General features: G+C 58.5%; 1 protein-coding gene across 3 annotated transcripts; it reads right to left on the bottom strand.

Moving 5' to 3' along the window:
* Positions 1-231: 231 nt before the first annotated feature.
* Positions 232-23,986, bottom strand: SETD1B (SET domain containing 1B, histone lysine methyltransferase). Of its 3 annotated transcripts, none has more exons than XM_067700945.1 (17): positions 23,951-23,986; positions 22,991-23,178; positions 22,640-22,738; positions 21,739-22,009; positions 19,527-19,639; positions 17,081-18,319; positions 12,670-13,497; positions 11,978-12,239; positions 11,554-11,891; positions 11,362-11,467; positions 10,317-10,790; positions 7,692-8,951; positions 6,662-6,828; positions 5,386-5,517; positions 5,180-5,299; positions 4,963-5,100; positions 232-2,875 (listed from the first exon to the last, which is right to left on the bottom strand). In XM_067700945.1, the coding sequence occupies exons 2-17, from the start codon at positions 23,162-23,164 to the stop codon at positions 2,702-2,704; spliced, it is 5,895 nt and encodes a 1,964-aa protein (XP_067557046.1). In that variant the 5' UTR covers positions 23,165-23,178; positions 23,951-23,986; the 3' UTR covers positions 232-2,701. The 3 variants fall into 3 exon arrangements, with proteins under 3 accessions (XP_067557046.1, XP_067557047.1, XP_067557045.1); XM_067700946.1 differs by lacking the exon at positions 23,951-23,986 and adding an exon at positions 23,675-23,889; XM_067700944.1 differs by lacking the exon at positions 23,951-23,986 and adding an exon at positions 23,287-23,429.
* Positions 23,987-24,000: the final 14 nt, after the last annotated feature.

Here is a 24,000-nt window from a genome sequence, read left to right as displayed (position 1 = left end):
TTTAAGAACAGCTGGTCTTACAGTGCTGTATGTCAATTACAGCTCAATAAAAGTGGAAGAAAAATATATATAGGTTTTTAAAAAAGCAGATGGTCTGAATGTACCACACCCCACCTAGCTCCTTCCACCCCTACCCCTGACTACCGGAGCACCCGCTCCTTAGCGAGCAGGGTGTGCCCCCAACAGAAAGAAAGAAGGAGGAGAAGAGAGAGGAGAGCAAGGGAGATGGCGTATCTGTAAGAAAAGTCAGTATATTTATGGTTTGCTTTATAAAAGTTACTATAATACAATGGTACATAGTATTGAATTCACAAAAATATGAACAAATATTTACAGCAAGACACACCCACAACGGAAACACTTCTCTTCAAAACAAGTTACGTACGATGAGAATCTATATGCACAAACATCCCTAAAACTTATGGGTTCTCTTCTTTGCTGGAGGAGGGAGGCGGCGGGGGGCAAGGACAAGAAAAAGAAAAAGCAGAAACCCCCAATTCTTCAAAAGCATTTTCATTTTTCAATGAAAATGAAGGCATTGAAAGAAAAATGAGTTGACACATTTCTGGCTATTGCAAGCCATTTCAGGGGTGGGACGGGGGGGTGGTGGTTCCTGGGGACAGGGAGGGTCCAGGCCCTTGCTCGCCCGTAGGGAAGGCTGGTTGGGCAAGGTGAGGCCAGAGTGAGGGCTGAGGCAGGACCCTGGACCCTGGTTTCCTCACATTACCCCTGCCCCACTTCTTTTACGGGAGGAGGCGACAGACTGAAGACAGCCCCTTGGGGGCTCCAGAAGTAACTTAAATCGGCCATCTCTACAAAGTACACATTTCCTCATGTGAAAAATAAATATTTCCTCAGTTGCACAATGAGGCAGAAAACCGCAAAAGGAAGAGAAGGTTGCCGCTGTGCCCAGGTCCCCCTCCGTGTCTTAATGCCACCGATTTCATGAAGATTGAAACCGGTGGGCATAGTCTCAAACAGAGAGGGCATGGGGTAAAGAAATTGAAAAAAAAAAAAGAAAAACACAACAAAACCACCAACGACAAAAAAAAAAGAGAAAAATAACAATTCTTTGTACAGAATTTACATGATAACAAGCTTGACACAAGCTGAGATACCAGAGGCTCCGGGCCTGCATCTGCAGGGTCGGGGCAGCCCCGCCGGGAGCTCTCCCGTCTTGGTGAGGATGACTCCTGGTCACAACAGTCACTTTCCATAAATTATTTACATGCCTTCTTTGCTTTCTGGGGTGCGGGGGACTTGCTTGTGTGTGTGTGTGTGTGGTTTTTTTTGGAAGTACAAAGAAATAAGCAAAAAAGTCTTCCCACATGTTTCTACAAGAAACAATGTTCCCGAAAAAAAGTCCTTTATGGCAGCCTATGTACAGAAATCTGTTCTGAACTTCAAAAACCTATTTTTTCCCCCTTTGTTTTGATTTTATACACGCACAAGAAAAAAAAAAATCCGTGGAAAGGAACTCTAAAGATGATGCCAAGGGTTAAAAAAAAACCAAAAACCTGTCAGACGTAGATCTGAGTTTTTAAATCTTTTCCAAGATTTTCCTTTCTCTGGGAGAAATAAATCTTCTCACTCTGAAAATAAATATGCTCTTGACTTCTTGGGGCGAGGGGCTTGCTGGCAGGGTGAGTCAGGCTACAGGCTGGGGGCGAGCGGGTGAAGCTTATAAGCAAACAAAAATACGCCACACGCGCATTCGGTCAGGCATTCGGTCAGACACCCGTAGTGGCGGGACTCAGGACCCGCCTGCCCTGGTGGGAGGTGCTTCTCTCCCCTGGGGGTGAAGGTGAGGGCAGGAGAGGGTAAGTAAACACAACCCTTCCAGCTCCCCCCAGCCCCCGCCCCCCCGCTGGCATTCGAATGAGAAAGTAAACACTGAACCCAAGATTTTGGGGGTGGAGGGGTGTGGGGTGGCAGGGAGAGCCCCAGGGGAAATTCCTGCCTGGGACCAGCGTGGCTCCACCAGGGTCTGCTGGGGGAGGGGGGAAGGTACCCCCAGGCTGCTGGGGAAGGAACAGACTGGAGGGGGGTCGGAAAGAGGGGGGTCTTCTCACTGAGTCCGCCGCCGGCAGAGAGCGGGCCTTCCGTAGTGTTCTGAGGTCAAAGCCGCCTGGCCCGACCCCCCTCCTCTGCAGCACCTGGCCCGGCGCCCGGGCCCGGAGGGTTCCAGAACGTGGACCGACACACCATCAAACCACGCAGCCCCTTCCTGGGGTCCCCACTCTCTGATTCTGCCTTCACATTTCAATGGTTAAAGCGTCTTTTCTCATGAAGAAGAAGAAAAGAATGAGAAGATGAAAACAACGTAGCAGCATTCATGGGAAGAGGCTGACCGGAAAGGGAAGGCTGGACAGAGAAGACAGAGAGAAAGAGGTGGAGGAAGGGGAGACGCCGGGGAGGTAGGGGGGTGGGGGGAGACATTTACACCGGAAACCAAAGTCCCGAAAGGAGCATTTCTTTAAAAAAATGAAAGAGACATGGGCTGAGAGACAGAGAAGCCCTTTCCCACTGAGGGGCCGGAGCTGCGGTGGGTCCTGGGGGTAGTGTTGGGGGCGCCAGGCCCTGGCACGGCTGCTGGGTAGAGGGACAGCACCTGAAATGGGGGTGGGAGGTGGGGTCTGGCCCCGGGGCCAGGGGTCCACGCTCGGGCGCCGGGGGCGGCTGACATCCCCAGGCACCGGGCCTAGTTGAGGGTCCCCCGGCAGTTCTCGGAGCCGCAGAGGCAGGGGATCTTGACGTCCTCGATGGGGAACTTGTAGTCGTAGGTGATCTCCTCGTTGACATTGATGTGCTGCTTCGAGTAGATGACGATCTTCTTCTGCGACTCCACGGTGATGACCTTGGCGTAGCAGTTGGGCTGTGGGTGGGATGTGGGGGGGAGGGTGAGCCGACCCACCTGGGACCCCACCCGGGCCCTCCCTGACCGCAGTCCCCCAAACCCGACCGAGCCCCGTGCTCAAGGCCTGATGTACTGGCCGCATGACCCCACTGCCCACTGGCCACCTGCCCTAGGCCTCGGCTCCCCCATCTGGCGGACCAGGGCCCCCTGTCTCTGATATTAAATAAGAATCATGATTGTCATAATAATAAATTTTGCAGGGAAATATCCAATTTACTTTTATACCGCAGGTGATCCCCAAATTTATGTTTCTAGCCCAGGCCCTACTTCTGAGCTCTAGAGAAGGGGTCAGCAAACTCCGGCCCCCAGCTGCCTGTTCTTGAAAATAAAGTTTTATTGGCACACGCTCATTCACTACATATTGCCTATGGCTACCTTTGTTACAATGGCAGTTAAGTAGTTGCTATGAGATGGTCTGGGCCACACGGCCAAAAATACTTACTACCTGGTCCTTTACAGAAAAGGTTTGCCTGCCTGCACTCCAGGCCCCCAGATCCAACTAGCTGCTCCATATCCACCTTTTGGCAGCTCAAGGAGACAACTTTGAGTCAGTAAACTCAGACCTAGGGAGCGGCCATTCCACGCACCCAGTCCCCCAAGCATCTGCCCCCCGCCTCCCCTCTAGCAGTGCTGGATCCAGCCCACCACGCCCAGCGGCTTCTGCCTCAAAGGGCCTCTTGATTCTGTCATCACTTGCCTGGACTGCAGCGGCTCCCGCTGCCTCTCTGAACTCGGAATAACTCCTAACCCAGCTGCCAGGGAAATGTTTCCAAAGGGACAGCAAATCCCGTCACCCCAGGGCAATAGCCGGCCTCGGCTTTTAGAGAAAGTTCTCAGCTCTGCTTACAAGGCTGAGTGACCCAGCCACCACCAACCCCGCCAACCTCATCCTCTCACCCTGCCCTCTGCCCCCTACCTCATCTCACTGCCCCTCAAACAGGTGTTCTCCCTCCCTGCCCCAGGCCTCACCTCACTCACTCATTACTGCACCCGGGTAATTCCCTCTTACCCCTCAGCTCTCACAGGAGACGCACAGCGAAGTCCCTACGGGCCCCAGGGTATGATCAAGTCACAGTCATGCGAGCTGGCACGTACTGAGCGCCCGCTGTATCTGCACAGAAGGCCTGCCCTCGGTAACCCGCTTGGTCCTCCCAACACCCCACGAGGAGGGACTGTTATCATCCCAGTTTTACAGATTAGGAAACTGAAGCACCGAGACATGAAGTGACCTGCCTACAGTCGCTCACTAAGTAGCAATGCCAAGACCTGAACCTACAGCCAGGGGTGCCTGTCCTCCATTTGAAGCTCCCCGTGCTTATATTCACGAGAGGACCACCCTTGTTATCAACGCCCACCTCCACACCCAGACCTGTGCCATGTCAGCCGTCAGTAGCCGAGTGTGACTCTTTAAGTTAAATTAAACACTCAGTTTTGGGGGCTTCCCTGGTGGCGCAGTGGTTGAGAGTCTGCCTGCCGATGCAGGGGACACGGGTTCGTGCCCCACTCCGGGAGGATCCCACATGCCGGGGAGCGGCTGGGCCCGTGAGCCATGGCCGGCTGGGCCTGCGCGTCCGGAGCCTGTGCTCCGCAACGGGAGAGGCCACAGCGGTGAGAGGCCCGCGTACCGCAAAAAAAAACACTCAGTTTTTTAGCCACACTAGCCACGTTTCAAGCGCTCAACACCACACGTGTATATCAGTGGACAGCAAGGATGCAGAGCACTTCCGTCACTGTCGAAAGTTCTACTGGCCAGCAATGCCCCAGAGGCATCGAAAACGCCCAGCACGGGGAAGGAACTCTGTTAATACCAGCTGTATGGACCATGTCACGAGCACCTCTGGTCTCATTATGCACATTTTGCAGATGAGAAAACTGAAGCTCAGAGGAGAACGGCTCCTTGGATAAGGCCTCACACCTCCACCTCCCTCCCCGCTATCCTTGTGGGCCCCGAGCTCGGGAAGGAGGCCGCGCCGGTTCCTGTGCCCTCCGGTTGTAGGTCCTCCTGGCACAGCAGCAGGGGCGGCTGCCCCGAGCCGGGCACTCACGTTGCAGCTGTGGTTGATGAAACGCGCGAAGTTGCCACACTTGGTGGCGTCGATGATGGTGTCGTGGTCCACCCGGAACATGTAGCTGCTACCGATGCCCTCGTCCTCGTAACGTTTCTCCCGCATGTCCGCAATCACCTGGCCAGGAAGAGGCCTCAGTCTGGGCGGGGCTGGCCGCAGCCCCACCCCGACACCTGTCCTGGCCGGCAGCGCTTACCTGGCGGATGTTCTGGCCCACGTACTCGATGACCATCTCGTCGGCTGCGATGGGCTCCATGGCGAACAGGCCCCAGTCGTGAATGTGACTCTTGCAGAATTTGAGCTTTTTCTTCCGGAACTGGGGGAGGGAAGGGGATGGGGGTGAGAGCCCTGGTTCCGGATTCTGTGGCCGCCCCGGCCGCCCCAGGTGGGGCCCAGCCTCACCTTGAGCTGGTTGAACTTGAGCAGGTCACTGTCACAGCTGCCAGTGAAGGAGGACAACAGGCGGCGCTGCTCGGAACGCCGCTCCGAGCCGGCCCGTGTGGAGGCGTGAGGCTGCGCTGGGATGCTCATGCCCTGTGAGGATGGGTACAAGGATGGGGACGGCGGGTGACGGATCAGAGAGGGGCGCGGCCGCCTGGGGGAGCTGGCCACAGGGAACCCGCATCCCCGTCTCATCCTTGGCAACCCCACCGTGAGCTCTGTGGCCCTAGCTTCCCAGCTTCCTTGCTCCGAGCTTCCTAATAGCCACCTCTCCTCTACGGGGTCCTTCCCGTCGGAATCTGAACGTGATCAAGTTCCTCTAATCTTAAACAAGACGACGCAGCGTTCTCTTCACTCTTGCTGTCGTTTCCCTTCTCAGCTAGATTTGAAAGCATCTCCGCTTTTTGGACAGAGATGGTGGGTGTCTGTCTACCTAACACCCCGTGGCTTCATTCAAAATCACGGTTCTTCCCAGCAGCCTCGCATCCCTTCCCTCTCTTGGCCTCCCTCTTCCTCTGTCCCCACCATTGACACCTGGAGCTTCACTCCCCTCCAGATGTTCTCCCGGGTCGGCTCACCCCTGCTGTGGCCTTTGGCTAACATTTCCATCCTCATGATGCCCAAATTTAGGTCCCCAGACCAGACGTCCCTCTCCCAAGCTCTCTACTGTACCCATATATCTAACCGTCCGCCAGACCTCACGACCTGGATGTTCCACAAACCCCGAAACTCAAACCATCCCAAAGTGGGGGTCCCACCTTCCTTCTCACCTCAGTGCTTGGCATCCAGCTACGCAGTCCCCAAGGCCGGACCCAGCAGCGTCCCACCCCATTCTGCCTCCTGTAACCAGTCAGGCCCCCCAGTCCCATCCATCTGACCTTCTAATGTTCGAATATTCCTGAGAGTCTTTCAAATGCATCTTCTTTTTCCCACACGGCCCCCCATGTCCAACCTACCCAATTTATTTCCTTAATTTCAAGAAGAATGAAGGAAACTTCTGGAAATGCAACTCAACTCTGTTCGTATCCCTGATTAAAACCCTTCGGAGGCTCTCCCCTACCCGCCCCTCACCTCACCTCTCACACTTGAGCACCCAGGGGAGTGGCACGCTTCGTGCTCCATGCACCGGCCCCTCTGGCTCCACAACCGCTCCCGGTGCCTGACACCCCCTCCAGGAGGGCCCCACCCTCTGCGCAGCCCGGGAGGCTCCGGGGTGTCCAGGCCCCGATGGCCGTACCTGGGTGTCCGTGGGGGGCTCGTCGGTGCTGGCGCGGCTGCTGTTGAGGTATCTGAGCTTGTCCTTCTTGTCGATGGTGTAGAAGCCCTCACTGCGGGCGCAGCCTGTCACGTGCTCCCGGATGCCGTCGTCCCGTTTCTTCTTCTTAGCTGAAGAGAGGCTGGTGGGTGGGTGTGGGTCAAGGGCCACATGGACATTCTCGGAGAGCCCCTCCCAGTCCTGCCTGGAGACCCGCCCTCCCGGGCCTGGCCTCTCCACCCTCAGACCCATCTGCAGGAGGCTGAGGATGCCCAGCTCCACAGCCCACACCTACACCACTTCCCTGCACCTGCCCACTGGCCAACTCCACCGTGGTCAGAACTCTGACAGGTACCCAGCTGCATGGCCTTGGGTGTTTTTTTTTTTTTAAACCACCCTCTGCCTCAGTTTCCCCATATGCAAATTGGGGATGACGATGCCCCGTGGAATGACTACAGATGCTTAGGCTGCTTAGCAGAGTTCCTGACACAGAGTAAATAAACTCAATAAACTCATTTGGTACAACAGGGATAAAAGCAGCGCCAACTTCATAGGGTTGTGGTAACAACCGACTGTGGCGTGGCATCGTGGCTGAGAACGCAGATTCTGGAGCCACATTTGCCTGGGTTCAAATCTCTACTCTGCTACTTCATAGCTGTGTGACTTCGGGCAGGTAACTTAACCTCTCTGAGCCTCGGCTTCTTCAGATGTAAAATGGGAATAATAGCAGCCCCTACCTCACTAGGCTGTTGGGAAGATTAAATTAGGCGATGAGAGGGAGCCAGGGAGAGTGAACCTTCTGTCAGCCCCTGCTTCTGTCATGTTGTACAATCACATTGTTACATTTAGCCCCCAGACCTGCCAATTCTGGCACAGAGGGCAGTGTTTAAAAGTGCCAGTGATGACTCTGTACAGAGCCTGGCACGGTGCCGGCATAGACACTGCTCCGTAAGTGACAGTGATGTGCGCTATCCTGGGAGGTGCAGCCCCCCCACCCTGCCTGGCAGGATATAGGGATGGTAGACCCAGAGCGTGTCATTGAGCCAGTCCATGCCGTTGTCCTGCTGCAGCAGACGCTCGTAGGTGACACACAGGAAGCGGATGTCCTCCTCGTCGATGCCGCCATTCCAAATGTCATACAGGATGGTCATCTCCTCAAATTCTGAGCGGGGCCGAAAGAGGGGCTGCGGCGGTGAGAGCTCGGGGGAGGCTGAGGCCACCAGGTCCTCGTGGCGCTTCTTCGGTGGCCGGCGCCAGGGCCCCCGCACCTTGGCCAGGTCCATGAACTCCTCGGTGACCTCGTCGCGCCCACGGGGACCCGGAGGGATGGCCTCAGAGGGCCACTGGTTCTCTAGCTCCTTAAAGGGCAGCTTGGTGGGCTCAACAGGTGGCGGAGGTGGGGGCGGAGGAGGCTGGGGGGGCAAGGGTGGGGGGGGAGCCGGGATCCCCGCGTTCCGGAAGTCCAGGGTCACGGTCCGGGGGTCGTGGGTGCTGGGGAAGACAGGGGTCTGTGGCTGGCCTGGCAGAAGCAGGAGGTCCCTGCCCAGGGGGGGCCCTCCTGGCGCCCGGACCAAGGGCCCATCCAAGGAGAGCACAGCCGGCGGGGATCGCCGGGGCCGGCCCGGCTTCCTCTTGATGGGGGGTGGGCAGGGGGCCAGCGGAGCAGGCAGCAGGGGTGGCAGCTGGGTGGGGGCCCGAGTCTGGGCCCGCAGGACGGGTACGGGCAATGCCAAGGGCAGGGGCAAGGGCAAGGGCAGAGGGAGCGGCAGGCCTGTCTCCAAGAGCACAGGGGAGGCCAGGGGGCCAGACCGGTCATCACGCCGGCCAGCTGGGAGGGGACAGACAGGCAGGAGCAGGGGCCCACCAGGCTCAGGGAAGGTGGGTGTGAAGCTGAAGTCCCGGCCAGGTGTCCTCGGGAGGCCCCCGCTGCTCAAGCCGGGGGATGGGGATGGGTAGGAGAAGGGGCTGCCTGGCAGCTGCGGGGAGCTCAGGGGCAGGCCACTGCTGCCCCCCGACGGCAGGGGCTCCCCACTCGGTGTGGCCGGCACGGCCTCTGCGCTCTGCGACTTGGCCAAGCTGCCACAGAGGCCTGGAGTACGTGGGGGCTGGTCCTCATGGGGAGGCTCCAGAGGGACTGTTGGGAGCGGGAGGTCTGGGGTCTCGGGCTCTGGTGGTGGGCTGGGTGGCCGGGGTGGTCGAGCGGGCGGCAACGGTGGCTGCAGGGGTAAGGAGAGCAGCGCGGGGGGCGCAGGCTCCGCTTCCAGGTTGTTCTCTGCAGAGAGGTGGGCAAAAACCAGACCTTTATTATTTGATTCAGATGTCCCTCAGCGCCCTACTCATGCTGCCCTACTATGCACTTGACACGTCTCTGGGTATGCACTCATACCCTCTGGGTCCCTAGGGGTTCTGTGAGTATATGGACTGTCCTCCTCCAGCTAAGCCGCTCAAGGACCGCTCAGCACCCGGCCCAGTGTCAGGCACACAGTAGGTGTCTGATAAATGTTGGTGGAAGTAAATCAAAGATGCAGGAGACATGGTTGTAGCCCTCAACACTGTCTTTAGAACGGTGTTCCTGTGAACCGGGAACATCCCATGGACCAAAAAAATGAGCTCTATCAAATAAAATCCAACAAGTCTCTTTGCTGCAGGACTTTTCAGAGCCTTTAAGGTTTTCTCTTAGCATTTATCTCTACTGTCACAGAATACATTTTCTAACTTATCTGCTGTCATCCATCACCCTGCCCCAGAGTGTAAGCCCCAGGTATTTTTGTCTGTTTGGTCCACTGTTGTATTATCAGTTCATAAAACAGTACTGGGGATGACAATAGAGGCTCAATTAATACGTTTAACAATATTCAAAGACCTGTGGTTCTATAGCCAAATAACACAGAATTAAACAAAATACAACGGGTTTCTTTTCTCAAGGACTATTACCGGTACAAACTAACCACATGTGGCTATGTAAGTTTATACTAATGAAAATGAGACAACGTCACAAATTCTGTTCCACAGTGGCACTCTCCACCTTTCAACTGCTCTTAGCAACACGGTGTCTAGTGGCTACAGTATTGGACAGGACAGAGAGAGAACGTTTCTATCACCGCAGAAAGTTCTATTGGACAGCACGTTTCTATCACTGCAGAAAGTTCCATTGGACAGCGTTGTTAGAGCCTTTAACATGCTTTGTGCAGCTCCACCAAGATGGTGGAGGGGGCAGCGTCCATGGCCTCTTCTCAACTGGCCCAGCACCCCGAGGCCTTCTCTGCTGCTTTCTGTCACTGAAATGACCATACACACCTGCATGCACCCACACGCCCTCTCCTGGGAGCATCTCATGGGACTAATTAATGGTCCAAGGACTAAACCCCAGGGAAATACTGACAGAGGAATGGTGACAGCAGCAGACCCCTCTGGGATCTAACAGGTGCCAGGCTCCATGCTGGCACGTCATAAGTCATCTCACTCTGTCCTCCCATATGACCTCATAGGGGAAGCACAACACACGGATCCCATTTTACAGATGAGGAAACTGACTAGTTAAGGTGAAGTGATTAGTATAAAGGAGGCTGGGCTCACTCTCACGGTGAGGACATCCTGCTTCCATGCCCACCACCCTCCCAGGGGCTGCAAGTGTTACCTGGGGTGGGCTCCGGGGATGGCAGGGGCCGGGCCTCCATCTCTCCAGCAGGGGGCTCTGGAGACAGCAACCTGGCCCCTTCCTGGTTCAGGCCTGGCTCGTCGGGGGGCTCCTTGCAGCCAGCCAGCTCCTCGACACCCACAGGCAAGGGAGGCTCTTCCAGCATAGGGGTCCGCGCCTCGGAGGCTTCGTCCTCAGCCTCGATGTCCACCTCCTCTTCTGGGACCAGCGACTCCGTCACGGGTGCTCCTGTGGCCACGTCCTCAAAGTCCTCGTCAGGGGCAGCGGGAGCCACGCTTTCTTCTGCAGCTGCCTCCTCCCCTTCCGCCTCATCTTCCTCCCCTGCTGCCAGTTCTTCTTCATCTTCGGAAGGTGATGAGGAGGACCCGGAGCTTGATTCGAAGTCAGAAGACTCAGAGCTCTCACTGGAGGACTCAGCTCCAGCCTTGGAGGTGGCGATGCTCACTGTCTCCTCTGGGCGGGGGACACAGGCAGGGGCGCTGTCATTATCTGCTGTGCTCCAGCCAGGTACTTCACCAAACGTCTCACAACTGGCGGCACTGGGCTGAACATAGCCCTCAGGTGTGTGTGTGTGTGTGTGTGTGTGTGTGTGTGTGTGTGCGTGTGTGCGTGTGTGCGTGCGCGCGCGTGCACGTGTCGGTACTAACTAGTCATCACGTTTTTTTAAACTGAGGTGAAATCCACATAACATAAAACTAACCGTCTTAAAGTAAACGATACAGTGGTATTCAGTATATTCACAATGTGGATAACTAGCCCTTGTCTAGAAGAAGCCCGTTCCCTTTAGCAATCACCCGTCTATCCACTGTCCCCTAACCCCAGCGACCACTAGTCTGCTTTCTGTCTCTATGGATTGACCCCTTCTGGACACTTCACGAGAAAGGAATCATAGGGCATGCCCTGTTTGTGCTTTACTGAGTTCACACTTCAAAGTCAAGAGATCTGCCCCCAGAGTATAGCTGACCATTGCACGGGCTCTGCGCTCTGCAGAGGAACCCCGGGCTGGGCCGGGAGCCCCGCTCACCTCCATCTGAGTCCCCTTCTTCCTTCTCACTCATCTCCGACAGGGCTGCGTCCTCGTCGTCATTCTCAGACTCGTCCCTGTCGTCGCTGTCTTCATCATCGTCATCCTGGGGGGGGAGGGACGGAGGAAAGGTGAGCCGAAGGGCCTCCTCCCCTGGCCCAGCACCCCAGGCCTCCCCAGCCCGAACGGTACCTTATCGGACAGGGATGAGGTCGAGGAGGAGGAGATCTGGCTCCTGGGGCCTTCCTCCTCCTCCCCCTCCTCCTCCTCCCCCTCCCCCTCCTCCTCCGCGCTTTCTCGCTCCTCCTTGTCGGAGGCTGAGGATGAGGGCGAGGTTGTCGAGGACTCCGAGGACGAGGACGCCGACGACGATGAGGACACCGACAGCGACTCCTTCTCGTCCTCCTCCCCGCCACTGTCCAGCTCCAGGGGCCGGGCTGGCCGCCGCCGCACACCCACGCCCTTGGGGTCCCGCTTGGCGAGCTCACAGGGGGCATCCGCCATGTCGCGGTCCCGCTCCCGCTCAGACTCTGTGGGGAAGGAGGGCTGTCAGAGCTGGGCCAGGGGCGCGGGAGAGGAGGAGACCCCAGCACCCGGCGAGCGGAGGGGCGCAAACCTTCATCCTCCTCATCCACGGAGGCTGAGGGTCGCAACCGCTTCTGGTCGCCAGACGAGGCAGTGTCCGGCGGCTCTTTCCTCTTGACCTTGAAGGAGGGCAGGCGGATGGCCCCACGCAGCCCAATGCTCAGGCCCAGGCCCTCGTAGCCCAGGCCCTCGCCTTTGCCCCACGACTCCAGCAGGCAGGAGGCGATGCGGTCCTTGGGCTTCGGCCTGTCTTCGTCCTTGTGCTCACCGGACTTCACCGGGGTCAGCGAGGCCTGGGGTGCAAGAGAGGAGGGGGAGGTGACCATGGTTACGGCGCTGCCACCAGCCCTGTCCCCTGAGCAGCCTGCCGTCCTCTCAACAGTGACAGCCACGTGGTAACTGGGCACTTCCTTTCCTGGAACCTACCTCATTTTGTGCCGACTACTCAGGACGCCCTCAGGGCCCCACTCTGCCTCCCTGACCCTCGGCTTCCTCACCTGCAAAGCGGCTACTACAGCTGCCCGCACCGGAGCAGGGACCCTCGCGCTTTGGAGGTTGGAACCCAAAAGGAACGCATTGTAAGTACACACCTGTGTCATCGACACACTGCTTTCACAAAATAACACTCACACTATTCTGCTTTGGGGGTCTGGGTGGCGGTGTTTCCAGTACGTGCCTGGGGAGGAGAGAGGCTGCCTGGCCGGGTCTCTGCCGCCCACCCACCTTGGCCATCCGCTCCTTCTTGTCCCACCACTCGTCGAAGGCCCGGAAGGCCACCACCTCCACCATCTTGCGGTTCAGGTCCCGCTTCATGATGGCCTTGAGCTCTTTGAGCACCACCAGCAGGACACCGTCCACCGTGGCCTTGTGCGGGTCCTCCTGGCGTGGCACATAGCCTGGTGGTGGCACTGACGGGTCAAACTTGGGCAGGGGTGGCCAGGGCTGCCCGCGGCCGGGGCCAGTGTTGCTAAGGGAGAAGGGGCCCCGGTAGGGCGGCAGGTTGACGAACTGCAGCCCAGCGGAGGCGGCTGCGGCTGCGGCGGCCATGAAGGGCGGGTAGGGGCAAGCGCCCTGGCCCGTCATCAGACGGCTCAGCATTTGCGTCTGCATCTGGAAGGACATGGGCATGCCGCCCCACTGGCCGCCCAGCACATGGCTCATGTCCACCTGCATCACGGGAAACAGCCCCGGTGGGAAGGGCGGCAACGGCGGCAGAATGGGCGGGGGTGGGACACCGGGCGGTGGTGCTGGCAGCGGTGGTGGGGGCACTGTCACAGCGGGGTGGGCTGGGGGCGGTGGGGGCGGTGGCGGGGGCAGAGGAGGGGGCATGGGGAAGCCAGGCTGGGGCGGGGGGGGCGGCGGGGGCGGGGGCAGTGGTGGGAAGCCAGGAGGCGGGGGCAACGGCAAGGTCGGGGCCAGCACAGAGGGAGCTGCCACAGCCCCCGTCCCGGGGGTCACCACCATGGGCTTGGGGCAGTCAGCGCTGGTGATGGGGGCCAAGGGCATCTCATCATCTGAGATCTCCATGTCCTCCCCCGAGGACTGCTGCCCCTGCAGGGAGAGCAAGGAGAGAGAGGTGAGGGTGAGCCCGGGTGGCCCAGCAGGCTCCCAGATCCCCCTGCTGAACACCCGCAGGTCAGAGAAGAAGCCTTCTACAAGACAGAGAGAGCAACGTGGCTTCCGCAGCTCTGATCCTGGTCCCCTCCCTTGCCAGCCACGTGGCCTCAAGCAAGTCGTTTAACCTCTCTAAGCCTCAGTCTCCCCATCTGCATGATGAGCACCACAGTACCTGCCTCACGGGGTTATCATGCAGATTCACTCATTCATTCATTCAACAAACATTTGCTCAGCACCTGCTGTGTAGCAGGCACTGTTCCAGGTGCTAGGAACACAGTGGTGAACAAGACAGACGAAATTACTGCTGTCTTGGAGCTGAACTTCTGGAGGGACAAGGCAAAGGATAACTAGGAGGAATGTGAAATATATAGTCCTTCATGGAGAAAAAGAAAGCTGGGAAGGGGAGTGAGGTGTGAAGAGGGTAAAAGATTGTTTCAATTTGAGAGACTCTGTTTCAATTTGCATTCAGAGAAGATAATACTAATAGTTGAAACTTCTCTAGCCTTTTCTACAGGCCAGGCACCTTTCTAAGCACTTTACGTACCTTAACTCAGTTAATCCTCAGAACAACCCTGTAAAGTAGGTCTGTTATCACCAGTTTTAGTGATGAGGAAGTTGGAACACTTGAGAGCTTAAGTAACTTGCCCAGGCCACACAACCACTAAGAGATGGAGCCCGGATTTGAACCAGGAAGTGGCTCACTAGCCTTTGTTCCCAGTTGGCCTGTAGTCTTCACTGTGGCAGAGAGGGCCTGGCAGAGAAGGTGACACGAGCAGCGGGGGCGTTTAGCAGTAGTGAGGGTGCACGAATAGGAGGTATGTCTTTACGTTTTTCCTTAGTTACTCTTTTCATATAGTCTTAGTACGGGCCGCGGTGGGGCTGAGTGTTGTCAGCACATAATATCTCGTATTTCTCATCCGCACCCTAACCTCACAACGTAGGGCTCTAGTCCAATCCCTTTTGACAGGTGAGGAAACACACTCAGAGAGCTATACATAAATCACTGGCCCAAGAGGCCCAGCCAGTCAGAAAGCGGGCTGGGATGCGAGCCCAGGGTGCCTGCTGAGCGAGGCGTCAGGGGGTTGTTGTGGGAATCCAGGACCGTGGCACCACGTGAATGGGAGGAGTCGAGCATGACCTGGCTGTGAAACGGGAAAGGACTTCTTTTCATTCAGACATGGGGCTTTGGGGAGGTGGATGCAGAGGCCTGGAACTGGAGGGGGGCACGGGGTCCACAAGGTAGAGGTGGAGCAAGAAGGCAAAGCAGGGGTAGGGCGAGGAGGGATGGGCTACCCCCAGGCTCTTGTGTCAGGACCCAAGGCGAGAAGGGGGCTCAGGCCCTGGCCTGGATGAACGTGGCTGGGAAGACAGAGCCTTTGTAGGTTGCCAGGGAGTGCATTTGAAGGCTGAGGGGGCAGGGTCTGTGCAGGCTGTAAGGTCAGAGGTCAGACGTACAGGTGAGGGAGGCTTCAAAGGGAAATGGGGGGCGGGGGAGAGAGAAGAGGAAAAGCAAACCTAAGGCAGAAGAAAGCCCCCGCTTTTGCTCTGTCCCCTCTACAGACACACACACTCTGCCTCTCGGGGTCCCACACACATGCTGAGGGAGGCTCTGGCAGGCTCAGCCTGATACTCAGGGACAGCGCCAGATCAGTCCTGGACAGCGCCCAGCAAGGCAAGCGCAGCACGCATAGGGTTAACGCCGCCACGGCTGCCAGCCAATCACAAGGAGACCCTGATCCAGCCCAGCCCGCGGCCCTGCCCCTCCCTCCGCCCCTCCCGCGTCCGGGGGCGGGGGGGGGGGGGGGGCAGAGAACCGGCGGGAACTGGCGGCTGAATATTCGGCATCAGCTCCAGCCGTGCCTGGAGCTTCCCAGGTGGCACCTCACTTAAGCCGAGATTAGTGTGAGGCAGCTACTCTCACTATCCCATTTCACAGATGACGAAACTGAGACTCAGGCGGGGAAAGTAACTTCCCTAAGGCCACATGACCAGTAAGTGACAGGGGTGGGGCTCAAGACTTAAGGACTGGAGCCGGAACTTTTAACTATCAGCCTCTGTGAAGAAAGGGAGTGTCCCCCTGTGCTGCTCTCCCATGTGGTCAGCCTAGGCTGGGATTCCCTCGGGTTCAGGCCGGAGGAACCCGGGAGCTGCTCTCCCGACTGTCAGCAGGGGGCTCCCGAGGGCCATCTTGGAGGTTATCAGTACTCCCGGGCTTCCCTGGGCTGATGTCCCGGGGCATCCCCGACCCCAGCTCTCTGGGCCTCAGTCTCCCCTTTCCTACAGTGACACCGTGGGAAAGCTCATTCCCTCTGGCTCCTCTGGGCTTCCCGGCCCTGGATCAGCCAGTGAGCATGGTTAAATAAACATCCCCTAACCTCCGGCAGGAGAGGGAGGGAAGAAGGGAGGATGGCAGCAGGGCCAGCAGCCCCCCCACCTCTGCACACCTGTCAGCTCTCCCTGCCTGAACCCCTTAGCGCCAGAAACCACTTCCCCAGAACAGCCTGGAGGCCCCCAGGAGCCCCAGCCACCTGCAATCCCCTCCCAGGCAAGCCAAGTTCCTCTCTGTTCTTCCCTGAGGCGGCCACATCGGCCTAATCAAAGGACTCGGGGAGGAGGGACCCTCCTCCCTACCGCCCACGGGGGGCGAAGAGCTGTGTCTGAGCTCCTGCTGTTCATGCCTGCCAGGCCAGAAGGGCCAGGGCAGGTGCCTGGACCAGGAGGGGGGAGGAGCAGAGCCAAGGAAGATGGCGGAATCCTCCCCCAAGGGAATGTGGCATGCAGCAGCACCCACCCCAACCCTCAGGCTGCAGTGAGACCCCAGAGGAGGATCTCTGGGTGGGCAGAGGGTGGGGGGTGGTCAACTCAGCCTGGTTCTGGCTGTGGCCCTCCCCCGGGCTAGCCCTTAACTCCTTCAGTCCTGGACGCAGGGGGAGAGGGAGGAGGAACATTTCAATGTCCTCCCTGCCCACCATGGTTTCCCATCTCTTCAGAGGGCACCAGGTTCTAGGAGACAGTGCTCCAGAGCTGCCACCTGACCTAGCTCAGCAGAACACTCTGGCTGATCCCTCTTCCCAAATCTGCCTGAGTGTCAGGACCAGTCCTGATCAGGTCCCAGCCTCCCAACAGAGAAGGAGGCCCCAAACCATCACCACAGTCCACCTCTCTGGGATCTCAGCAAACTCCAACCAAAGAAGCTCAAGTCAGAATTTATCCCCAGAAAAAGGTCTTGACTTCCCATACCTAGCAAGGAGAGCAACAGATCTAGGTCATGTTTCCCTTTTCACCAAAGCTGCTAGGGAGCTCAGAGCAAACCAGCTGCTCAGTCATAGCCCCTGGTGCTTTTCGTATTCTCTTTTCATTCTCTTTTTATTTGTGATCTGTTATTTTGGCTGCCCTAGCCCTGCTGCTTCTGTGTCTTAGCTAGTTATCTGACGGGGAGAATGTTTCAAGGAGGAAAGAGGGAGCCACAAGACAGACAAAACCAATCCCAGACAGAGATGGACAGACACCATGGTACCTCATCCATCTTCTCTGAGGTGGGGGTCCTGTCTCCAGCCAGGTCCAAGGCCACCTCAGTTGTCTGACCCAGAAGACCGGTAGGGTCTGGGGGGCCTGGCTCGGGTGGGGGCCGGGGCCCCAGGCCCAGGTCAAGCTCATCATCCTCATCCGAGTCGGGCAGTGGTGTGGGACTGATGTCCTCCAGGCCGGTGCTGGATGGGCGTGAGGAGGGTGGTGTGGGGCCTCGAAAGCCAGGCTGAGAGTTAGCGCCAAAGGGGGCCAGTGGGGAGAGCTGGGAGGAGGAGGAGGAGATAGGGCTGCCCTCCATCTGCAGCTCCGTGTCTGAGTCCTGCTCCCGAAGGAAGGGCAGCTTGGTGCGCTGCTCCTTCAGCAGCATCTCGATCCGTGAGTCCAGGCTGTCGTGGGGCTTCTCGGGCCCTGCAGGCGACGACTCCAGCGTGGGCGTACCAGGACTGTCACAGGGCTCAGGGCTCCAGCCGAAGGTCGGCCGGCCGCCCAGCTCCATGCTGTTGGCATCAGGGGGCGGGGGTGCAGGTGGCGTGCCTGGCTTCTCCTTTGTCAGGGGCTCAGTGGGCGGCAGGGGCGGGGGCACAGGTACTCTCCGGAACTCCACACTGTCACGGGCCCCAAAGGGGGTTGCGGCAGCGGGCTCCTCAGGGGGCGGGGGGAAAGGGGGTACAGGAGTCTGATATGGAGAGAAAGCCGACTTGAATGTGACTCCAGGAGCGGAGGCTGCTTGGGTAGGCGGTGGAGTGTGGGCAAACGTGGCTGAATCCTGTGGCTGGGCCTTGAATGGAGGGCCACTGCCGCCCCCACTGCTGCTGACTGCCCCGAATGGGAGGTCCACGGAGCCCCTGAAGGTGGCTGTGGCCCCTGCCACTGCGGTGACTGCAGAAGAGTTGTGGACATAATGATGCTCGTGGCGGCGGTTGTAGGCGTCCGTGAACTTGCTCTCGTGGCGCCGAGCCTTGAAGGTCACTGTGGGGTCCTGGCTGAAGAGGTAGGAGGGCGTGGGCTGGCGGCTGGAGTAGCTGGAGTCCTGCGAGAAGGGGGTGCCCAGGCGCGGCGTGAGCGGTGTGCCCTGTCCGTAGGAGTTGGGCGTGTCCAAGCGGCAGCTGGAATAAGCAGTGTCCTGGGAGAAGGGTGTCCCACCACTATTGGGGGTGACAGAGGATGAGCCAGAGCCACAGCCTGCAGACAGGCCACCATCTTTGAGGCGCTTCAGGGCATCTGACAGCTTGAGAGAGAGAGAGAGAGAGGTCTGAGATCACTGGGGGGAAAACATGCAATAGAATGGGACTGTTTTCCCCTCTCACTCCAGTTACCGGGGAGCTCGGAGCCAAACTGGTCACTCTAGAGCTGCAGCATAGTGAACGGAAGCAGCGGTGGCAGAGGGAAGGGGGGAGATTTAAGAGGAGTGTCTGGATGGTCCTCACCTTCTCTAATCTTGGGGTAGCCAATTATCCTCAGAGAACCTTGAGGGTTTTTCCTAATCCCTAAAGCAGAGTAAAGATAAGACCCTGACATCTTGGTGTGAACTGGGATTTCCTTCCTGCCCCAGGCTGTCAGATATCAAAGACCTTCCAGGTAGAGATAGCAGACGATGGTCTTGGAAGTGAGGGGGCGGCCAAGGGCCTTGTCCCTCCAACCTCTTGATGTTTTAGGGTTTAAATAGTGTAACACGTAGGGCTTCCCTGGTGGCACAGTGGTTGAGAGTCCGCCTGCCGATGCAGGGGACACAGGTTCGTGCCCCGGTGCGGGAGGATCCCACATGCCGTGGAGCGGCTGGGCCCGTGAGCCATGGCCGCTGAGCCTGCGCGTCCGGAGCCTGTGCTCCGCAACGGGAGAGGCCACAACAGTGAGAGGCCCGCGTACCGGAAAAGAAAAAAAAAAATAGTGTAACACGTAAAGTGCCTGATAAACAGCTGACCAGCAAGTAAGCAAAGACTGTTCACTCTGGAAAAGCTATTCCAGAGGGTGGCTGGGTTGATGCTGGGGTAGGAGCTGGGATGAGAACCTCCCCATGAGATGGTGGTCCAGGTGAGGTCCTGGGAGGCGGTGGGTGGGGAAGGAATCCATCTTGCTCTGGAAGGAGGGACTTGAACTCGGCTTTCTGGGGGCAGGGGTAGAGGGGTGCACGGGACACCAGAGACTAGGACCCTGGACACAGCAGTGTTTCAGCATTAACGTGGAAAGCACGTGGACTCTGGATCTCTGGGATGGGAATCCCAGCGTGTGCAGAGAGAGGGCTGGGGGCCGTGCCAGAGGACAGCTTTGGCAAACAGGGCTTTCAGACCCCCTGCTGGAAGCCTTGGTGGGCACAGCCAGGCTCCTTTCCTGGTGTCTGACACTGGAGATGGTGAAGTGGGGTGGGGGCCAGCCACATCAAGGGAGCTGGTGATGGGGTGGGGAGGCGGGGAAAGGACTGACAGCCATAAACCCACCTGCAGGGTCTCATTCACGATTGGAGAGACAGCATCCAGCTCGCCCACTGGGAGGGTTTGGGGTGTGTATCGGCCCGTGACCAACAGTTCGTAGAACCGCATGCGGGTTTCCCCTGTGGAAAAGGCAAGGGAGGGAGGACTCAGTGAGGCTCCAGGATGGGGCAGCCCGCACAGGTGGGCATCCTTGTAGGGCCCCTGTGCCTGGGGCCCCTGTGCCTGGGACCCCAGGCCTAGGGAAGCTAAGTAACCCTGACCAAGTTCCCACTTCTCCCTCTTTGTACCTCACTCCGGAGTCCGATCTGTTCAATGAAGCTCCTAAACTGTATGATTTTTCTGATCCTGAGATTCAGAATTTAATGCCTCGTGGCGCTGGGACTCCCCCAAATACAGAAATGCCAGCCTCAACACAAAGCCCCTTCCTGTCACCTGGGCCATGCCACCCAAAGAAAGGGGTAATCCCCATCCTCTCACCTTCCCACTTAACATCCAGGGCCTTGTAGCAAGTGAAGAGGAAACCCAGTGACACAGGAGTGACAGTTGTGTTGTTAACTCTCTCAGGTGCCTGTCAGTTTGTAAAATGCACTCTAGTACTGCGTTACTGTGAACTCCACAAGGTCCTCCCCCGGCCCACTGAACCACTCTGGTAACCCTCCACCCCAGCCCCACCCCCTGGCAGAGAGAGGCCTCTATAGACCAGGGGCCAGATTATCTATATTTATAGAGCCCTCTGAGGCAGCTGCTTACATATGCAAAGGAGACGCGTTCCTTGAGCTACTCTTTACCGGTCTCTTTCTTGAAATACAAACTTGGTGGCAGTCTCTAAGGGCCTTTTCTTTTTTTCTTTTTTCTTTTTTTTTGCAGAAATGAAATTTTGGTGAGGGCTGACTACTCCTTAAAATGGGCATGTGATGGGAGAGGGGCTCTACATTTGATTCTCAGGGAGAGGTCAGCCTGCAACCACCCAAGGGGTCTCCCCAACAGACTTGAGAAACTAGAGAAGGGGGGTGAAGGGCGCTGTGACTGGAACAGGAACCTGGCTTGTGCCCTGAGGAACCTCAGAATTAGGCACAGGTTTGGCAAGAGTTTATAGGATAACTGTGCCCACCCAGAAGCAGTATCCCTCCGCATCCCCAAGCAAGGTCTTAGAGACAGTCAATATGTGCTCATTATTAAAGGCGAAAAAGAAAGGATTACATTTTCCAGTCTTGGGTTTGGTGTGCCCGGGTTGCCCCTAAACCCCGTGCTCACGAAACCCTTGGAAGCCACTCACCTAAACCCTCCCATGCAGGGTCTCCCAGGGGACGTCCCAGGGGCTCTGGACCCAACAGTCCCTGCCCAGTCACAGGGCTGGCTGGGCCTCAGAGCACCGGGCACTTTCTTCTGTATTGGTACGAACTTCTCTAGAGAGGTCACAGGCAAACTTTAGGGGATGCCCTAGAGTCCTGCCAGCCCCCCAGCCAGCACGGAGGAGAAGCCTCCCAGGACCCTGAGGGTGGGAGGTATGGCTTCCCCAGCCCGGCTCTCCCAGCAGCCGCTCAGAGGCTCGGTGAGCACAGAGCGGGATTCCGATGCTTGGGAGGTGGTGCTGTCTCTTTAAGAGAGAGGAGGGAAGACAGTGTCAACCCTAGAGCACCGGGAGCAGCCCGCCCAGCTCCAACGGGAGCATTATCAATGAAACCACACTCTGGGCCCAGATTGGTTCCCACTTCCAAGGGGAAGGGGCGGCCTGTGGGGGAGGGGCACTCCAGATCCCTGGAGGACTCTCTTTTTAGTGGAGGGACTTACTCTTTGGATATTTAAAGGCGTTCTAGTGGCTCTCCGTCAGCGCCCCCACCACAAATAAACGAACCCTGCTTTCTCTCCTAACACAGACGGCAACACTGGGGACTGCCTAAACCCAGGCCACCAGGGCTCCGCGCGGGGCCCGAGGGGGTGTCAGCGGTGGGGAAGCCTCCGGGTGGTCCCTTGGGGTTCAGTGGCCAAGGACCGGCACATTTGGTAAATTACAGCTTGTCTCCTAGCAACAGACAACACATTTGGCTCCACGTGACTCTACCCTCAGGAGGGGGCAAAAGAAAAGGTTGTAGGGGGCACCTAAGGAAGAGTGAGGGGCTCCCCAACACTGCAAGAGGGCCTCTGGGAGAGGAGGGGGTCACACTGACAGGTCCTGTGGCTCCTCCGCGATGGCTGTCCTGAGCGGGCCTCCACTCACCTTTGGTGTCCAGCTCCACGTGGATGATATTGCCCATGACCGAAGTGCTGTGCAAGTGCTGAACCGCCTCCTTGGCTCCCCTGACCGTGGCAAAGACCACTTTGGCGATGCCCAAGTGCTTCTTGGTCTTGGGATTGTACAAAATCTCCACCTCCTCCACCTCCCCATACTTCTTGCACATGTCCCTCAGGAAGTTTTCACGGATGTTATCATTCAGCTTGGCAAATGTCACCTGCTTCGGAGGCACCGGGCCCACATAGAACTCATCGATCTGGCAGGGGACGAGGGGGAAGGGAGGTTGAGAACACTGAAACCGAATGGAAAACACAAAATTCCCCACTTGCCCGCCCTTTGAAAACAATGAAAGGTAAAAAATAAAAATTTTTTTTTGGAAAAAAAAATGCACGCGGGCGGGCCCGGGAAGCGGAGGATTAAATCGTTTGGAACGTGGAAGTCCTCTGGGTTCGAAAGGAAAGGGGAAAAAGAAACAGTTTCTCTTTCCCCACCCCCTACTCTATCCTCCTCTCCCTGCTGCCAGCGCAGGGGCGACCCCTTGGGCTAGGAAGTTGTACCCCTAAAGCCACAAGGCTGGGAAGGGGGGCGGGTCCCAGGGCCGAGCCCTTGGGCTGGCAGGAGCCAGGTGGGGACCCGGAGCCCCCAGCTGGGCGGGCAGGATACTGTATCAGCGCCTTGATTACAGTTTCACCGAGTGTTATTCTGTTTACAGTAGCCGAGAGGGGACACCCCTCTCTTTGCCATCTCCCCCTCCCCGCCAAAACTTCCCAGGCCCCGGACGGCGGGAACTCAGAATCCGGCTGGGCTCGGTCAAGACTGGCGTTATTTTCGAATTCGGGGCTTGGGGAGGGGGGTCAGGGGCGCGGGGCAGGGGGAGGGGCCCTACTTTGAATTTGGGCACCGACAGCTCCAGCTCCTTGTTTTTGGTCCAGATCCCGACGACCCGGGGATCTTCGACAATTTCCACCGGGCGGTTGCTGGACATCTGTGGGGAGGAAGCGGTGGGGGGGGACGTAATGGGTGGCCTGGTCCAACTCCCCAGGGACAGGGGCAAGCCCCCCCCCCCCCCCGCCCTTCTCCAGGCACTTGTCAAACTCCAGGACTACGGACCCGGCTGACAGTTGGCCGGGTGGTCAGGAGGGGGGTCCCCGGGCCGATCGGACCCTTCCGCCCCCACCCTCCTCGCCACGGCTCGGAGGGTGGGTGCGGGCGGCGGGGAGGCGCGCCGGCTACTCACCGCCAGGCTGAAATGCTGCCCATCGTAGCGGTACAGTTTATGATGCCCCTTTTTCAAAGCCGGGTCAATCATCAACTTGTAACTTCTCCAATGGTGGTTCCTCCTCTCGCCCGAAGGGCCGGGCTGCGGCGGGGGCTGCTGGTGGTGGTGGTGGGGGGGGTGACTGTTCTCCATGCCGTTAACCCAACCTGAAAACGAGCAAGTTGTTGTCGTCTCCGCCGCGGTGGCGGCGGCGGCCGCTTCTACACACACGCGAAGGAATCAAATCGTCCAGCCCCCACCCCCTCCCACCTTACCAGCGCGCCCCAAAAGGAGCTGTCTCGCTGGCTCCCCCCAAAATAAGAATGGAGCGAGAGAATAACCCTTCCGGAGAATTAGGCGCCCGCCCGCTCGGCCACCATCTCGGGGCGGCTGCGAGGGGCTCCCGGGGGCCCTTGGTGCAGACTGGCGGGGCCCGGGGCACCCGGAGGACCCGGGCTCCGGCCCATGGTACCCGCCCGGCCGCCCGGCGTGGCGCTAGCTCGCTCGCTCCGCCCGGCTCGGGCGCGGGGCTCGCGGCAGGCCTGGCGCCGCCCGCCCGCCCGACCGCTCGGCCGGAGCGGGGGCCGGGGCCGGGGCTGGGGGCTGGGGGCTCGGGCCGCCCGGCTGCCGGCAGCGGCCTCTCCCTCCCCGAGCCGCGCTTACATCCCCGCCGGGCGCCGGCCTCCCTGCGCCGCCAGCCAGTACATGGTGTCCCCCGCGGGAACCGAGGCCGGGGCGGCCGGACTGGGGGCCGGGAGGGGGGAGCGCCGCCGCCGCGGCTGCCGGGCCCGGAGCTGCTGCCGCCGCCTCTGCTGCTGCTGCTGCTGCTGCTGCTGCTGCTGCTGCTGCTGCCCGGGAGGCGGCTGGCGGCGGAGGCTCGGCTCCCAGTAGCCGCACATCCCACAATACACCGCTAAGGAGCCCGACCCGAGCGCTCACCCTCCTCCTCTTCCTCCTCCTCCTCCTCTTCCTCCTCCCCTCTCCTTCCT

This window comes from Pseudorca crassidens, chromosome 12, assembly GCF_039906515.1.
Source record: "Pseudorca crassidens isolate mPseCra1 chromosome 12, mPseCra1.hap1, whole genome shotgun sequence".
Classification (NCBI taxonomy): Eukaryota; Metazoa; Chordata; class Mammalia; order Artiodactyla; family Delphinidae; genus Pseudorca; species Pseudorca crassidens.
The sequence above is the reverse complement of the archived record's forward strand: the minus strand, read 5'-3'. Positions and strand labels throughout refer to the sequence as shown.

What these genes read in the sequence shown, in the direction of transcription:
- SETD1B (XM_067700945.1), bottom strand. Translation starts at nt 23,164, where the DNA reads ATGGAGAACAGTCACCCCCCCCACCACCACCACCAGCAGCCCCCGCCG. An exon ending in ATCCCCGGAGCCCACCCCAG is followed by an intron (nt 8,952 to 10,316) that starts GTAACACTTGCA and finishes ACCTCTCTGCAG; the next exon opens with AGAACAACCTGGAAGCGGAG. An exon ending in TCATCAACCACAGCTGCAAC is followed by an intron (nt 2,876 to 4,962) that starts GTGAGTGCCCGG and finishes TCCCACCCACAG; the next exon opens with CCCAACTGCTACGCCAAGGT.